This window comes from Pleuronectes platessa, chromosome 2 (genome assembly GCF_947347685.1).
Source record: "Pleuronectes platessa chromosome 2, fPlePla1.1, whole genome shotgun sequence".
In the NCBI taxonomy this organism is placed as follows: domain Eukaryota; kingdom Metazoa; phylum Chordata; class Actinopteri; order Pleuronectiformes; family Pleuronectidae; genus Pleuronectes; species Pleuronectes platessa.
This window is the reverse complement of record NC_070627.1, coordinates 2,469,652-2,485,901: the sequence shown is the minus strand read 5'-3', so window position 1 is coordinate 2,485,901 and position 16,250 is coordinate 2,469,652. Positions and strand designations below refer to the sequence as shown.

The following is a 16,250-nucleotide window of genomic DNA, read 5'->3' as shown; positions in this document are numbered from 1 at the left end:
TGTCAAAGCGAGCATAAAAGCTGTTGAGCTCGTCAGGGAAGGAGGCATCACTGTTTTGGGGGGTGGTGTTGGTGGGTTTATAGTCAGTTAAAGCCTGGATGCCTTGCCACATACGTCTGGGGTCGGAGTTGTTTTTGAAGTGCTCCTCAATCCTTAGCGTGTGGCAGGGCTGGGCCTTCTTGATGCCCCTCTTCAGGTCAGCCCTGGATGAACTGTAGGCCTGATCATCACCTGATCTGAAAGCGATGTCTCGTGCCTTCAGCAGTAGAATCAGAATCAGAATCAGAAGTATTTTATTGCCAAGTAGGTTTACACCTACAAGGTATTTGCTCTGGTAATAGGTGCATACAATAAACATAGGACATAAAAACACAATAACATAAAAACCGCAATAAATACAACATACATAGGAAAGGCAATAAAAAATAGAAAACCAGTATATATTTACTCACTGTTTGCTTCTTATTTACTCACTTTTTTCCGATATTTATACAAAGTAACATTTATTTTTACATAAACATTTCTGGATACAAATATGTAGAAGATAAAAGATATAAAAAGTGAAGTAAAAAGTGAAATGCAAAATGCAAAACAGTAAACAGTGTCCGATTGTAATATGCAATGAATGCAGTATAATATAATATGATATGATATAATGTGTTAATTTAACACATCCTTGGTGTGAGGGGGCGGAATAGAAGACCGAGTCAGGTGGGGGTCCCGGGCCTTGTTGATAAGGCCAACTGCAGACGGGAAAAAGCTGCTCTTGTGGCGGGAGGTTCTGGTCCTAATGGACCGCAGCCTCCTGCCCGAGGGAAGAACCTCAAATAGTTTGTGACCCGGGTGGGAGGGATCAGCCACAATCTTACCTGCACGCCTCAGGGACCTAGAGGCAAACAGGTCCTGTAGAGATGGCAGATTGCAGCCGATCACCTTCTCAGCAGAACGGATGATCCGCTGCAGCCTCCTTTTGTCGTTAGCGGTGGCAGCAGCGAACCAGATGGAGATGGAGGAGGTGAGGATGGACTCGATGATGCAGGTGTAGAAGTGCACCATCATAGTCTTTGGGAGGTTGAATTTCTTCAGCTGCCGCAGGAAGTACATCCTCTGTTGAGCTCTTTTGGTGATGGAGCTGATGTTCAGCTCCCATTTGAGGTCTTGGGAGATGATGGTGCCCAGGAAGCGGAAGGACTCCGCAGTGACGACTAGGGCGTCTCTCAGGGTGATGGGGGTGGGTGGGGCTGGGTTCCTTCTGAAGTCCACAATCATCCCCACTGTTTTCCGAGCGTTGAGCTCCAGGTTGTTCTGCTCACACCAGGTCATCAGACGGTCAATCTCCCACCTGTAGGCGGACTCATCCCCACCAGAGATGAGCCCAATGAGGGTGGTGTCATCCGCGAACTTCAGGAGTTTGACGGACTGGTGACTGGAGGTGCAGCTGTTGGTATACAGGGAGAAGAGAAGAGGTGAAAGAACACAGCCTTGAGGGGAACCGGTGCTAATGGATCTGAATTCAGAGACATACTTACCCAGCCTCACGCGTTGCCTCCTGTCAGACAGGAAGTCTGTGATCCACCTGCAGGTGGAGTCAGGCACACTCAGCTGGGAGAGCTTCTCCTGTAGCAGATTCGGGATGATAGTGTTGAAGGCAGAGCTGAAGTCCACAAACAGGATCCTGGCGTAGGTTCCTGAGGAGTCCAGGTGCTGGAGGTTGAAGTGGAGGGCCAGGTTGACTGCATCGTCTACAGACCTGTTGGCTCTGTAGGCAAACTGCAGGGGGTCCAGGAGAGGGTCAGTGATGGCTTTGAGGTGGAACAGCAAGAGGCGCTCAAATGCTTTCATCACCACAGAGGTCAGGGCAACTGGTCTGTAATCGTTGAGTCCAGCGATCTTGGTTTTTTTGCGGACAGGGATGATGGTGGAGGTTTTGAAGCAGGCTGGTACGTGACATGTCTCTGATCGGTGTTTGTAAGTGTTTATATCGTGCACTGTGCAGATTGTCAGTTTCTTTCTTTGGGTTCAATCTGGCTTGTTTATACCTGACATGTAATCTGATAATCCTCCTCATTAATGCCTCTGTCACATGACGAGAACAGTTGAAGACAAAGAAGCCAGACAATGGAAACATATCCTGGGTAATTAAAAGGTTTTCAAATCTTCCCCTCCCTCTCTCCTCCCTCCCTCTCTCCTCCCTCTCTCCTCCTGCAGGCCAACGATGCCTCGGACTACTTCCCCGTCTGGGGAACTTGTCTGGGCTTCGAGCAGCTGACTGTCTTAACAGCGAAGAAGCACCTGCTCACGCTCACTGACACCCACGCTGTGGCTCTGCCGCTCAACTTCACACGAAGTAAAGTTCACTGTCCTCTGCTCTCTTTGAGCGACCTCACATCATCACATCTCTACTGTTCCCACATGAGGAGCTTCACACGTCCTTATTCGATGGAAACACGTTTTTATAGACATCCTTGGTTTTGTGAGACTAACACTTGAACCCATTTCAATCAGTTAAGATGTCTTTTTCATGGCATCTTGAATATTATTGCAAAACAACCGTAGCACAATGATGTTTTTTGTTTTGGACATTTGATGTGGGATTCCTTTTATAGGAATCCTGCTGGAAAATTATCATAAAGAGCAAAATTATCCTACATACCTGCAGGACTCAAATAGTATATGTGTTCAATCCACAGCCTCTTCACTCATGGTGTCTAGTGATGTATGATGTGGGCGGAGCCAAAATGAATGAGACTGATCTGAATCTTCCTTTTTTAAACTTACTCACATCAGGACGCTTTTCTTTTCTTCACTTCTCTCACAAAAACGACTTCACACGTCCTCTGGCATGTGAACAGTTATCCTGTCAATTCCACTAATTTAAAGGGATGAATGGGGATTGAACCCATAAGTGAATTTAGACTGTGTCATACTGTTACAAATCTATATTAACCATCAGGCATAATTACCATATTCACAATGAAGGCATGAATAGAGATTGAACCCTGATGTTTGGTTGACGAGTCTCTGTGTCTACTAATCTACATTGATACGCAGATTCAGTAAGACTTCTTTTTAAAGACTTTCCACCACTTAGTGTCCTTGGAGGAGATCTTGAAGGTTTTACTTGACACAGTTAGTGAGGGATTCCTTTTATAGGAATCCTGCTGGAAAATTATCTGTAACAGCAAATTATCCTGATGAAGTCCTGGATCTCATCATTCATCATCATCTCTCATTTTCGTCCGCTTATCCGGGGTCGGGTCGCGGGGGGAAAAGCTCAAGCAGGGGGCCCCAGACTTCCCTTTCCCGGGCCACATTGACCAGCTCTGACGGGGGGATCCCGAGGCGTTCCCAGGCCAGTGTTGAGATATAATCTCTCCACCTAGTCCTGGGTCTTCCCCGAGGTCTCCTCCCCACTGGATGTGCCTGAAACACCTCCCAAGGAAGGCGCCCAGTGGGCATCCTTACCAGATGCCCGAACCACCTCAGCTGACTCCTTTCTAAGTAAAGGAGCAGCGGCTCTAATCCGAGTTCCTCACGGATGACTGAGCTTCTCACCCTATCCCTAAGGGAGACGCCAGCCACCCTTCTGAGAAAACTCATCTTGGCCGCTTGTACCCGCGATCTCGTCCTTTCGGTCATCACCCAGCCCTCATGACCATAGGTGAGGATAGGAACGAAGATCGACCGGTAGATCGAGAGCTTTGCCTTGCGGCTCAGCTCTCTTTTCGTTACAACGGTGCGGTAAAGCGAACGCAATACCGCCCCCGCTGCTCCGATTCTCCGGCCAATCTCACGCTCCATAGTACCCTCACTCGCGAACAAGACCCCGAGGTACTTGAACTCCTTCACTTGGGCTAAGGACTCATTTCCTACCCGGAGTAAGCAATCCATCGGTTTCCTGCTAAGAGTCATGGCCTCAGATTTAGCGGTGCTGATCCTCATCCCAGCCGCTTCACACTCGGCCGCCAGTCGATCCAGTGAGTGCTGAAGGTCACAGGCCGATGATCCAATGAGGACCACATCATCTGCAAAAAGCAGTGACGAGATCCTCAGACCACCGAACTGCAACCCCTCCCAACCACGACTACGCCTCGATATCCTGTCCATGTATATCACAAACAGGATTGGTGACAAGGCGCAGCCCTGGCGGAGACCAGCTCCCACTGAGAACGAAACTGACTGGCTGCCGAGGACGCGAACACAGCTCTCGCTTTGGGAGTACAGGGATTGGATGGCCCTGAGGAGAGACCCCCTTACCCCATACTCCCGCAGCACCTCCCACAGTTTCTCCCGGGGGACCCGGTCATACGCCTTCTCCAGATCCACAAAACACAAGTGGACCGGATGGGCATACTCCCAGGCCCCCTCCAGGATCCTTGCGAGAGTGAAGAGCTGGTCCGTAGTTCCACGTCCGGGGCGAAAACCGCATTGTTCCTCTTCAATCTGAGGTTCGACGATCGGCCGAACCCTCCTTTCCAGCACCTTGGAGTAGCCTCTGGTAAAGTAGTAGTCTACTTTAACAGGGAGGCTGAGAAGTGTGATACCCCGGTAATTGGCACACACTCTCTGGTCCCCCTTTTTGAACAGGGGAACCACCACCCCGGTTTGCCACTCCTTTGGCACTGTACCCGACTCCCACGCGATGTTGAATAGGCGTGTCAACCATGACAGCCCCTCAACACCCAAAGCCTTTAGCATTTCTGGCTGGATCTCATCAATCCCTGGGGCTTTGTCACTGCGGAGATGTTTGACTACCTCAGTGACCTCCACCAGGGAAATTGACGACGAAACACCATCAACCTCGAGCTCTGCCTCCAACATAGAGGGCGTGTTATTCGGATTCCTGGATTCAAAATGTTATTGTGTTCTATCCCCAGCCCCCTCATTCATGGTGTTTGGAGTTGTATGATGTGGGCGGGGCCAATGCAAATGAGACACACCTTCACTCTTACAGCTATAATCAATATAAAAGTTAAATTTTCAGTTCAGTTTTCCGCAGCTACAGTTGTGACATTGAACTCTACATGTGATCTCATTGAGTTGAAGGAACCTTGGCCGTCCCTCACTGACTCCAGTCAAAATGTCCAATGATGTTAGAGTCCAGGATTTAACAGATCCTCCTGCCTCACCACAAATCTGTGTCCGTCCCACAGGAGCCCGTTCCAGCCGTCTGTTTCGGAGTTTCCCCAAAGATGTGCTGAGGTCTCTGACCGAGGAAAACATCACGGCCAACTTCCACAAGTGGAGTCTGTCCACCAAGGTATTTCCTACTGGTCATTTACTGGTTTTCCTTTTCTAGCTCCTGTAGTTGTGGTATCGAGGCAAAGTATTTCTCTTGTAACCTAAATGAAGGTAAATGTAACCAAAGCTCTTCACAAGATGAGAACATTGAATTTGTGTGGATGTTCTTCCCCAAGGCAGATTACACACCCAACACTTTTCAAAGGCATGGATGGGGATTGAACCCATGATCTTTGGTTTACGAGACCAACGCCTTTCCACTTGGCCACCACACCACTGATTGTGACTTGTTATGGAATCAAATTAGTCTCTCGATGATGAATCGTCAGTATTTTGGTTACCACTTTTACCACAGTTATCAGGCTCAAACACATCGTCTATGACCTGTGAGCTCTAATCATTGCACCACACTGCCAGCCTCACGTGATTGTATGTTCCTGCTTAAAACAAAAGGGATTCAATATGTTTAAAGTGCATGTATTCATTCACACAAAAGGAGCAAAGCGCGACTAAAACTCTATTGATGTTAAATGTGTGGATTTCAGAACTTCAGCGCGAATCCCACGCTGAAGAAGTTTTACAAGGTCCTGTCGACGAACCACGATGGGAAACAAGAATTCATCTCAACCATGGAAGGTACCTTGAGTGTAGTTTGATGTAAAATGACCGTGAGCACGAAGGTCCGAGCAGATGAATCAGTTTCATGTTGGAAAACCGCTTGAATGACACAAACTCCACAACGATTCCTAGAAGATCGAGAGACGATCATCTGATAGAAAATAACTCTTGGTTGAATACTGACTGTAATGTCTCCGTGCATGAGTGAGGTCAGCTGACATTGTCTCTGGTGGTTTCCAGCCTACCGGTATCCAATTTATGGAGTTCTGTGGCATCCGGAGAAAAACCCCTTTGAGTGGGTGGACAAACCGGGGATGATTCACTCCACCGCTGCAACAAGAGTCGCCTTCTACTCTAACAGCTTCTTCGTCTCTGAAGGTAACACCAGGGATCTCTGTCAGCTTTTTTCACAACATATCCATATTTCTATGGCATTGGTTGAAAACTGTTATATAATCCATTGTTTTTAACATTTTAATAACACTACGTAAACTTACACAAACCTAGACAACAGATGATTTGATTTCACCTGCGACCTAACCGTTTTCCGACCATGCCACCATATCATAACTGAGGGTGATTCCACCTTGACGTCTGCTTTGTATGGCGTTGTGGTATTATTTATTAGGACTGGTTTGCAAACCAGTATCACTCCAATAATTTCTTCTTTAACTCATCTGATAAGAATATAGCTCCGCCCATGTGAAACTGATAATAATTCCCAGAACCATTTTCTTGTGAAGTTAAATTAAGACTGAATCCAAACAACCCTGCAGATGTTCGTGGAGTTTCACTCGTAGAATAGACTGAGCAACACTAAGGGTCGTGTGTCTCCCTCATTTGAGGTTTTGTTCAAGTAGTCTTTGTAAAAAGACATGAAAGAAAACACAAACACATACTCCTGACTACGTTCTGCCTTTTCTGTCTTTTGTTCACCTCCTCTCTCACTTCCCTTCCAGCCATGAAGAACAACCACAGTTTCCCGAGTCGGGAGGAGGAGGAGAGAGCGCTCATCTACAACTTCTGTCCTGTCTTCAAAGGCATGGACTCCGTCTTCGTTCAGAGCTACTACTTTGATTGATGGAGGTGAGGAGCCCGTCACTGGGGGAACATCTTCAACCTGATGGAGTCACCGACCGTAAAGACCTCCAATGGAACAGCGACAGTTCTGTAATATGTGAATGCAGTGGTAAATAATAGTAGCAGAAAAGTGAAATAAAAGTGTAATGTTCGAAAAATAACATTATTAACATAACATACATCCATAAGACTCCGGATACTGTGATTAAAAAAGTAAAACTATTCAGGAGAGGGAGTCAGGAGAGACTGAATGAGTCTTGTGCAAAAGAAAGATTTGAGCAATTTAATTAAAGTATAAATCGTTATGTGGTGATCGGTGATGATATCGTGATCACATACCAATCACCAAGAAACTTGAGGTCGTCCAGGGTTCACAGTGTTAAGGCCGAATTATAGTCGGGTTGCACGCATCCACGCAAGACACGCAACACGCCCCTCTCGTGCCCTCTGGCGGCTTGCATGCGTCCGGCAATTTTTCTAACTACACGACAAAGTCTTGTAGACTGTCTGTAGACTAGTCTGCTTACTACATCCCGTCTGGAGTCTAGTTTCCGGTTTCATGCCCCACAATACGTGGAAATCACGGAAGATTTAGAAGAACGAATATGGACCAAATAGATGAGCACTTGGCAGAAGAGATCCGAAAGTATGACCACTTGTATAACCTGTCACTGACTGATTTGTCCGCGAGAAATAGGCTATGAGGAGCCGGAGTGGCGATCTAAATAAACAGTCGACGAAGGAGAAGACGTCTCTTCTTTGTGTGTTTGTATAATTCAGCCTTTACAGATAATAACCCAGACAAGTTTGGAATGTGGTGTACAGATCTGAGTGCTTTCCAGGAACCCACATTGACACTTACTTAAAGGTATGGATGGGAATTGAACCCATGATCTTTGGTTTACAAGACCAACGCCTGTCTCCACGCCTGTCTCCATAAAACCTCTAATTATCATTAAACCGTATTTACAGTTATGTGTGTTAAATACATTTTGTTAAGGTATGGAAGGAAATTCATTCTCACCACAATATCCCCTATCCGTTTAAAAGTGTAAAATAATCTGATCACCAGTATTAATGAAACATGCAGCATTTTATTCCTGACAGCGCAGAGAACATGGGATATGGTTTTTGAAGTTTCATTTTGTAACGATGTCCTTCAACCAAAAGGAGAAATCAATAATTACATAGATGAGCCGTTAAACAATCTGACCGTCTCATTGTTAATTTGAGTCAGAGTAAGTCAGCCGAAATCATCATATTTAATCATTTGAGGAAAGTCTTTTGTATTTAGACCCCTGACATCAGTGGTTTCCCTGCAGCCACCTTCAGTCCTTGCTTGTTGTGTCCTCATCGTTGGTAAAGAGACATTGCTTCTCTCGCCAGTTTTAATTTGATTGGCTGCAGATAAAACCGCTGATGTCAGGACCTCCTTAACTACAGAAGACTTTCTCAAATTACTAAATATAATGATTTTGGTTGACTTAATGTGACTCAAATTAACAATGAGACGTTGCTTACAGTCTGATGCTCAAGAAAACAATCACAAATAATATTCTGTTTTAGAGACTGGTGGATGTGTTACTTCTGATCAGATATTATTTTACAAAATCATATATGGGGATATTGTGGTGACAATTAATTCCCTTCAATAACTTTACAAAATGTGTTCAACACAAAGGATAACTGTAAATATTAGCTAAACATGATTAGAGACTTCCACAGATGCAGGCGTGGTGGCCAAGTGGTAAGGTGTTGGTCTCGTAAACCAAAGATCATGGGTTCGATTCCCATCCATGCCTTTGAATAACTGTCAATGAGCAGTAACATTAACTGGTGAAATAAAATTGTATGAAGGTTAGTTCATGGTGATGACCAATGAGTTGGTGCAGCAGGTGGTGCAAAACCATGAGCTACTTAAATAGTAAAACCTGTTCCTACTCAGTCCCTCCTCCCCTAACTGACGTTCTAAAGAACGGAAGAAAAGCTTGTTGGCTTAACTAGACTGTCCGGCACTAAGTCTGCCTCAGGGCAGTGGTGCTACTCATGGGGCCCGAGGGGGCAGGGAAGCCACCTTGATACAGAAAAGGCTGTAACCGGAGTTTAAAGTGAATAAATGTGAAAGCAGTGACCAGACTTATGGATGTAGTCTGATTATTGAATTGAAAACCTTGATAAATTACAGTATACTTGTAATATCAATTACAATAATAACGATTCTGAAATGCATCAAGACGAATCATCATGGACTCATGAGTGAAGGTCCAGCGTGGAAGGTCACGCCTCTCGTGAGCACCCAGTCACCACAGTCATGTCAGACAGGCAGCACCTCCCAGATCCTGTTCCAGCTGTGGTGGCTCTTCTTGCTTGTTTTCTTGCTCTCTGGTGAGGAGCGATGGACCAGCCGCTCAACAGCCGACCCATCATCGGTAAGACTCGGCTTCATGTGCGTCTGTGTGTCGGTGTCCGGGCAGGGAGCGGTGGTGGATTCTGTTGGTTCTTATGTCATTTATCATGGAGAAGGTTCGAGAGAAGGTGAGTGTTTGAGTTATTATCTTACTATCTTACTAGTATGTCCTAATTTAATTTACCACTATACTCAATGCACATTGTATCATTTTGGGTCATGGGATTTCTCTTATGTTTATCCTCACACACACACACACACACACACACTAACACACACACATGAAAGGAATCTGTATATAAATAAATTCATCCCGTAGGAAATTCTAGTGCCAGTTTCCGTGAAAATTTCAGTCACAACAATAAACAACACAGTAAACACAACATAATGTGAAAAAAAAAATATATAATAGGTAAGTCTTTGTCAACCGGCCACATAGATATTTGCTCACACTGAAGGTATTGCTTGCAATCATAGTGGTTCCAAAATCGTTCACTTGAGATAACACCACAAAACCCCCATGTTATTACCAGGTGTGTATTGGGTGAAGGGAAACCGCGTGAACACTAATTTAAAGGCATGAATGGGAATCAAACCCATGATCTTTGGTTTACGAGACCAACGCCTTACCATTCCCCTAAAAACACGTATGTAAGGCATACCCAAAGTAAATGGAAAGCTGTTCTTGAACCATTTGGAGTACATGCATGGTTTTGGTCTCTTCTGAAAAAGGCAAAGGAGAGGTACAGATGTTTGCTGTGCAGAAGAAAGATTTGTTATTGTGAACACAAACAAAGAAAAGAAATACTTTGACTTGATAGTAATTCTGAAGTGGCTCAGATGTCGTCAGCTGAAGTTCCTTCATATGAGCCCTGGAAGGATATTTGTTCACCCTGAAGGTGTTCTTTGTTTGAAGGTGTTGTTTGCGATCATACTGGTTCCTAAATTGTTCACTTGAGAAAACACCATAAAACCCCCATGTTATTACCAGGTGTGTATTGGGTGAAGGGAAACCACGTGAACACTAATTTAAAGGCATGAATGGGAATCAAACCCATGATCTTTGGTTTACGAGACCAACGCCTTACCATTCCCCTAAAAACAGGTATTTAAGGCATACCCAAAGTAAATGGAAAGCTGTTCTTGAACCATTTGGAGTACATGCATGGTTTTGGTCTCTTCTGAAAAAGGCAAAGGAGAGGTACAGATGTTTGCTGTGCAGAAGAAAGATTTGTTATTGTGAACACAAACAAAGAAAAGAAATACTTTGACTTGATAGTAATTCTGAAGTGGCTCAGATGTCGTCAGCTGAAGTTCCTTCATATGAGCCCTGGAAGGATATTTGTTCACCCTGAAGGTGTTCTTTGTTTGAAGGTGTTGTTTGCGATCATACTGGTTCCTAAATTGTTCACTTGAGAAAACACCATAAAACCCCCATGTTATTACCAGGTGTGTATTGGGTGAAGGGAAACCACGTGAACACTAATTTAAAGGCATGAATGGGAATCAAACCCATGATCTTTGGTTTACGAGACCAACGCCTTACCATTCCCCTAAAAACAGGTATTTAAGGCATACCCAAAGTAAATTGAAAGCTGTTCTTGAACCATTTGGAGTACATGCATGGTCTTGGTCTCTTCTGAAAAAGGCAAAGGAGAGGTACAGATGTTTCCTGTGCAGAAGAAAGATTTGTTATTGTGAACACAAACAAAGAAAAGAAATACTTGGACTTGATAGTAATTCTGAAGTGGCTCAGATGACGTCAGCTGAAGTTCCTTCATATGAGCCCTGGAAGGATATTTATTCACCCTGAAGGTGTTCTTTGTTTGAAGGTGTTGTTTGCGATCATACTGGTTCCTAAATTGTTCACTTGAGATAACACCATAAAACCCCCATGATACTACCAGGTGTGTATTGGGTGAGAGGAAACCACATGAACACTAATTTAGAGGCATGAATGAGAATTGAACCCATGGTTTACGAGACCAACACCTTACCGCTTGGCCACCACTTGGCCACATACCACAAGCTGTTAACCTGTTTAAATTCTGGTGAAATTCCTCTAAAAACACGCATGTAAGGCATACCCAAAGTAAATTGAAAGCAGTTATTGAACCTTTTGGAGAATATGCATGGTTTTTGGTCTCTTTTGAAAAAGGTAACACTCTGAGTTTTTGACCCCAACAGTCAGAATCACAGTAGGTGCTATTGGCATAGAGTAATAGAAGTTGGAAGTAGAAGGTTTTTATTTCCAGCTAAATATTTGTTGGTAAACAGATGCCTGCAGATGACTCTAGCTGGAACAGCTGTAATTAAACCTCACTCTTGATCCATAGCTAATTATAGACCAATATCAAACCTGCCCTTTTTTCCAAAATCCTAGAAAAAGTGTGTGTGTCTCTCTCTCTCTCTCTCTCTCTCTCTCTCTCTGATAGTTGTGTATGTGCGTTAACTGTCTCCTGTTCTCTGTAGGGGTGTTGGCAGATGAAGCCAGTAAAGAGAGTCAGGCTACAAGGGGCTATTCCTACATCCCTGCTTGCTATGTGAAATTCCTGGAGGCAGCCGGGGCCAGAGTCGTACCGGTCAGGTAGAACAACTCAAGAAGAATCAGACTCATGACTTCACTCTTTGCCGGAGAGTTCAGTTTTATGGCTTGTTCCTGAGATTCAGATTTCAACTGCATTCTTTTTCTGTTTCCTCCTCTTTTAAACAAATCATTTGCTTTAACACAACATGTGAATTACAACAAAAACAAATTGTTGTGATGTGGACGACCAGTTTAAATGTTTAAACATATTTTTTCTTCATCAGATTAAATCTCTCAGAAGAAGAATATACTAAGATATTCAACTCAATAAACGGGTGAGTTAACCACTGCTCTGCTCTCTGTATGTTTGTAGATGCTCCTCATTGTTATTACTCATGTGAAATCTACATGAATTGTGTTTAGACACATGTGAAGTGTCTCTGAGTGACATCATCTGCTAAGGATCTGTTCAGGATAAATGTGGAACCCGGTCTCCCTGCAGGTTTGTGCTGCCGGGAGGATCTTCCGATCTGCTGGAGTCGCCCTACAGTCGAGCCGCCGGTATAATGTTCAACTTGGCTCTGAGGGTAAACCAATCAAACCTGTTTAACTGATTTGAGTCCAGGTGAAGTGACTTCCTTCCTTTGCGGTGAAGATTCCAATCAGAGCCTCAACCCAGTTGTCATCAGTCAATCCTTGCTATTGCAATGCAAATCTGCATTGAGCTTTTCCTATATTTCTTGCATTGCAAACTTAGAGCTCTCATTCTTTTCCTATGTATTCTGTCACATTTGTTTGACTAATGACTCTGGTCTTAAGAACATTGTAAGAATGTTGCTGCAGTGGGAAGATCCCTTGGTGAATATGTTGAACAGTTTGAGATTGAAGTTAAAAAGAACTTTATAAATAATGGATAAAACTGCAAGCATCAAATCATCATGAAAAGTTTTAAATGTCACTCCACCTCCCTCATCTTCACCTCCCGCTCTCCTCTCTCTCTCCTCCTGCAGGCCAACGATGCCTCAGACTACTTCCCCATCTTGGGATCTTGTCTTGGCTTCGAGATGCTGACTGTCTTAACAGCGAAGGAACACCTGCTCTCGCTCACTGACACCATGGCTGTGGCTCTGCCGCTCGACCTCACACCAAGTAATGTTCCCTGTCCTCTGCTCTCTCTCTTTGAGCGACCTCACATCATGAAGGGTTCTTCTGTTTTTCCTACACGAGGGACGTCTCACGTCCTTCGTGAAGTCAATGCCTTGATTTATAAGACTTTTCACTTGTAAGTTATATCATGAGGGATGATATGGACAGTTCTAATTTGAGCTGAACACAAGTTAAAGCCATGGATGAGAATTGAACCCATGACCTTTAGAATAGAACACCAACACCTTGGACAGTTCCCCTGTTGGTTAAACATGTTTTAAAATGACCTAATCTTTTCCCTTTCTGATTATTTGATGGAAACATGTTTTGAAGTCTGTGGGAAGATGCGGAATTCTTTTTATGGTTCTTCTTTTCTTCACTTCTCTTAGAAAAACTACTTCACACGTCCTCTGGGACGACATACGTCTAAAATGTTGAATGATATGAACAGTTCTGTAAAGTGATCTAATTTAAAGGGATGATGGGGATTGAACACATAATGTTTGGTTCACAGGAGCAAAAACTTTCCACTTGGACACTATACCCATGGGTTTTGAATTTCTGAGTACATTTACATACAGTGTGTACAAATCTATATTGATACTCAGGTCCAGCAAGAAACGGGTTTGAAAGACTGAACCCAGGAGAAGGAATCCTATAGGAATCCTGCTGGAAAAATATCTGTAAGAGCAAATTATCCTGATAAAATTCTGGATTCAAAATGTTATTGTGTTCTATCCCCAGCCTCCTCATTCATGGTGTTTGGTGTTGTATGATGTGGGCGGAGCCAATGCAAATGAGACACACCTTCACTCTTACAGCTATAATCAATGTAAAGTCACATTTTCAGTTCTACTAAGTTTTCCGCAGCAACAGCTGTGACATTGAACTCCACATGTGATCTCATTGAGTTGAAGGAACCTTGGCTGTCCCTCACTGACTCCAGTCAAAATGTCCAATGATGTTAGAGTCCAGGATTTAACAGATCCTCCTGCCTCACCACAAATCTGTGTCCGTCCTGCAGTGGCCCGTTCCAGCCGTCTGTTTCAGAGTTTCCCCAAAGATGTGGTGAGGTCTCTGACCGAGGAAAACATCTGCCCCCACTTCCACAAGTGGAGTCTGTCCGCCGAGGTATTTCCTACTGGTCATTTACTGGTTTTCCACATTTGTCTCTTCATCCTTCTACTTAGAATAACCTGACAGTGTAAATCTCACCTTATTCATTATTCATTAAGTTGTGGTATCATTTCCTGTAAACAAAAAAAGACTGAATACAACACATTTTTTCTTTATCTTGAAAGTAGTGTAGAAGACTATGGAGGACCATACATGACTTAAGTATAAATAAATAAATGTGCAAATATATTTAAGACATTTCTATTGTTATTAACATATTTATTTATTTCCTTTTTTATTTATTTCTACTTAAGTCATGTATGGTCCTCCATAGAAGATATACAGCTTATAGAAGCACCGTTCAAAGGCGTGGATGGGGATTGAACCCATGATCTTTGGTTTACGAGACCAACGCCTTACCACTTGGCCACCACGCCTCTGTTGTGCTAAATTCAGCAGCAAATCAATTATTTTATTCAGTGAATCAAACACAGTCTGAGTTCAGAAGTGTGTTTGTATGTGTCGGCACGAGTGAGCAAAGGAGAGGTACAGATGTTTCCTGTGCAGAAGAAAGATTTGTTATTGTGTAATATCGTGAACACAAACAAATCAACATGAAGAAAATAAATACTTTGACTTCATAGTAAATCTGCCGCGGCGCAGATGACGTTGCTTCATATGCAATATGTATTAGGTGAAGGACAAACCTGTGAACACTAATTTAAAGGCATGAATGGGAATCAAACCCATGATCTTTGGTTTACCAGATCAATGCCTTACCACTTGGTCACCACCCCGTATCTGACCTTGTGAGTTAAACACATTGGATTTACAAAATCCCCTTGGATTCTTTCATCTATGAGACCAGAGCATTTTAATCCAGACATTGATTAATGATGGTGTTTTCAGAACTGGGTTGAGATATTCGAGATATTGATCAGCCATCATCCTCCTAAGATAATGTAGTAGTTCTGACGTCCAAGGTATTTGATTGATTTTTGATGTTAACTCTTTGGATTTCAGAGCTTCAACGGGAATTCCAGGCTACAGGAGTTTTACAAGGTCCTGTCGACGAACCACGATGGGAAGCTAGAATTCATCTCCACTATCGAAGGTACCTTTCTTTCCTAGACACGGTAATCTGAGTGTAGTTTGATGTAAAGTGACCGTGAGCACGAAGGTCAGAGCAGATGAATCAGTTTCATGTTGGAAAACAGCTTTAATGAAACCAACTCCACAACGAGTCCTAGAAGATCGAGAGACGATCATCTGATAAGAAATAACTCTTTGTTTAATACTGACTGTAATTCCTCCGTGCATGAGTGAGGTGTGCTGACATTGTCTCTGCTGGTTTCCAGCCTACCAGTATCCAATTTATGGATTACAGTGGCATCCGGAGAAAACCCCCTTCGAGTGGATCGACAAACCGGGGATGATTCACTCCACCGCTGCAATAAGAGTCTCCTTCTACTCTGGCAGCTTCTTCGTCTCTGAAGGTAACAGTAACACCAGGGATCTCATTTAGATCCACCTGTTCAGAGAGATTCACTCTCTACATGTATTCGGCTGTAACACAGTTGTCATGTAACTCCTTCATTTGAATTTCGTTTTGTTTAAGTAATCGTTGCAGAAAAGCTCCAAACTTTTCCAGAACATTAAGGAAAAACCAGCAGCTGCTGAAGTCCTTTTCTTTCTTTTGTTCACTTCCTCTCTCACTTCCATTCCAGCCAGGAAGAGCACCCATCGTTTCCCGAGTCAGGAGGAGGAAGAGAGAGCGCTCATCTACAACTACTCTCCCATCTTCACTGGCAATGGGTCCATCTTCATGCAGATCTATTACTTTGATTGATGCTGAACCCGTCACTGGAGGGAAATCTCAAACCTGATGGAGTCAGTGACATTGAAACCTCCAATGTAACAGCAACAATTAGCAACTTTAGCTGATTTGCTCAGTATTATGTGAATGCTGTGAAAAATAAAAGAAGAAGAAAGTGAAATAAAAGGATTCTGAGACAAAGAAGGAAAGAAGTTTGAAAATCAGGTAATGAAAAACTCAAAGAGCAGACGAAGACAAACCCCAAAAACCCAAATACACAAAACTCAAACAAAAAGGAA

The 16,250-nt window shown here is 43.6% G+C and overlaps 2 protein-coding genes and 3 non-coding genes across 5 annotated transcripts; 3 read left to right on the top strand and 2 right to left on the bottom strand.

Annotated features, from left to right (window-relative positions):
- Positions 1-1,798: 1,798 nt before the first annotated feature.
- Positions 1,799-6,940, top strand: LOC128458264 (gamma-glutamyl hydrolase-like). The gene is made up of 6 exons (XM_053443046.1): positions 1,799-1,852; positions 2,209-2,347; positions 5,154-5,260; positions 5,787-5,877; positions 6,100-6,237; positions 6,819-6,940. The coding sequence occupies exons 1-6, from the start codon at positions 1,799-1,801 to the stop codon at positions 6,938-6,940; spliced, it is 651 nt and encodes a 216-aa protein (XP_053299021.1).
- Positions 5,445-5,516, bottom strand: trnat-cgu (transfer RNA threonine (anticodon CGU)). Its single transcript has one exon. It is a non-coding gene; the product is annotated as a tRNA-Thr (tRNA).
- Positions 6,941-8,669: 1,729 nt separating the features above from the next.
- Positions 8,670-8,741, top strand: trnat-cgu (transfer RNA threonine (anticodon CGU)). The gene has a single exon. It is a non-coding gene; the product is annotated as a tRNA-Thr (tRNA).
- A 579-nt stretch (positions 8,742-9,320) lies between these two features.
- LOC128461285 (gamma-glutamyl hydrolase-like) lies at positions 9,321-16,250 on the top strand. The gene is made up of 9 exons (XM_053446134.1): positions 9,321-9,368; positions 11,819-11,933; positions 12,158-12,208; positions 12,376-12,460; positions 12,884-13,022; positions 14,044-14,150; positions 15,159-15,249; positions 15,494-15,631; positions 15,863-16,250. The coding sequence occupies exons 1-9, from the start codon at positions 9,335-9,337 to the stop codon at positions 15,982-15,984; spliced, it is 882 nt and encodes a 293-aa protein (XP_053302109.1). The 5' UTR covers positions 9,321-9,334; the 3' UTR covers positions 15,985-16,250.
- trnat-cgu (transfer RNA threonine (anticodon CGU)) lies at positions 14,501-14,572 on the bottom strand. The gene has a single exon. It is a non-coding gene; the product is annotated as a tRNA-Thr (tRNA).

Bases quoted from the DNA above. Each gene is read 5' to 3' on its own strand.
- LOC128461285 (XM_053446134.1), top strand. From the start codon at position 9,335: ATGGACCAGCCGCTCAACAGCCGACCCATCATCG. The intron at 12,461-12,883 runs GTAAACCAATCA...CTCCTCCTGCAG, and splicing joins TGTTCAACTTGGCTCTGAGG to GCCAACGATGCCTCAGACTA. The intron at 13,023-14,043 runs GTAATGTTCCCT...TCCGTCCTGCAG, and splicing joins GCCGCTCGACCTCACACCAA to TGGCCCGTTCCAGCCGTCTG.
- LOC128458264 (XM_053443046.1), top strand. From the start codon at position 1,799: ATGGCTTTGAGGTGGAACAGCAAGAGGCGCTCAAATGCTTTCATCACC. The intron at 2,348-5,153 runs GTAAAGTTCACT...TCCGTCCCACAG, and splicing joins GCCGCTCAACTTCACACGAA to GAGCCCGTTCCAGCCGTCTG. The intron at 5,878-6,099 runs GTACCTTGAGTG...GGTGGTTTCCAG, and splicing joins ATTCATCTCAACCATGGAAG to CCTACCGGTATCCAATTTAT.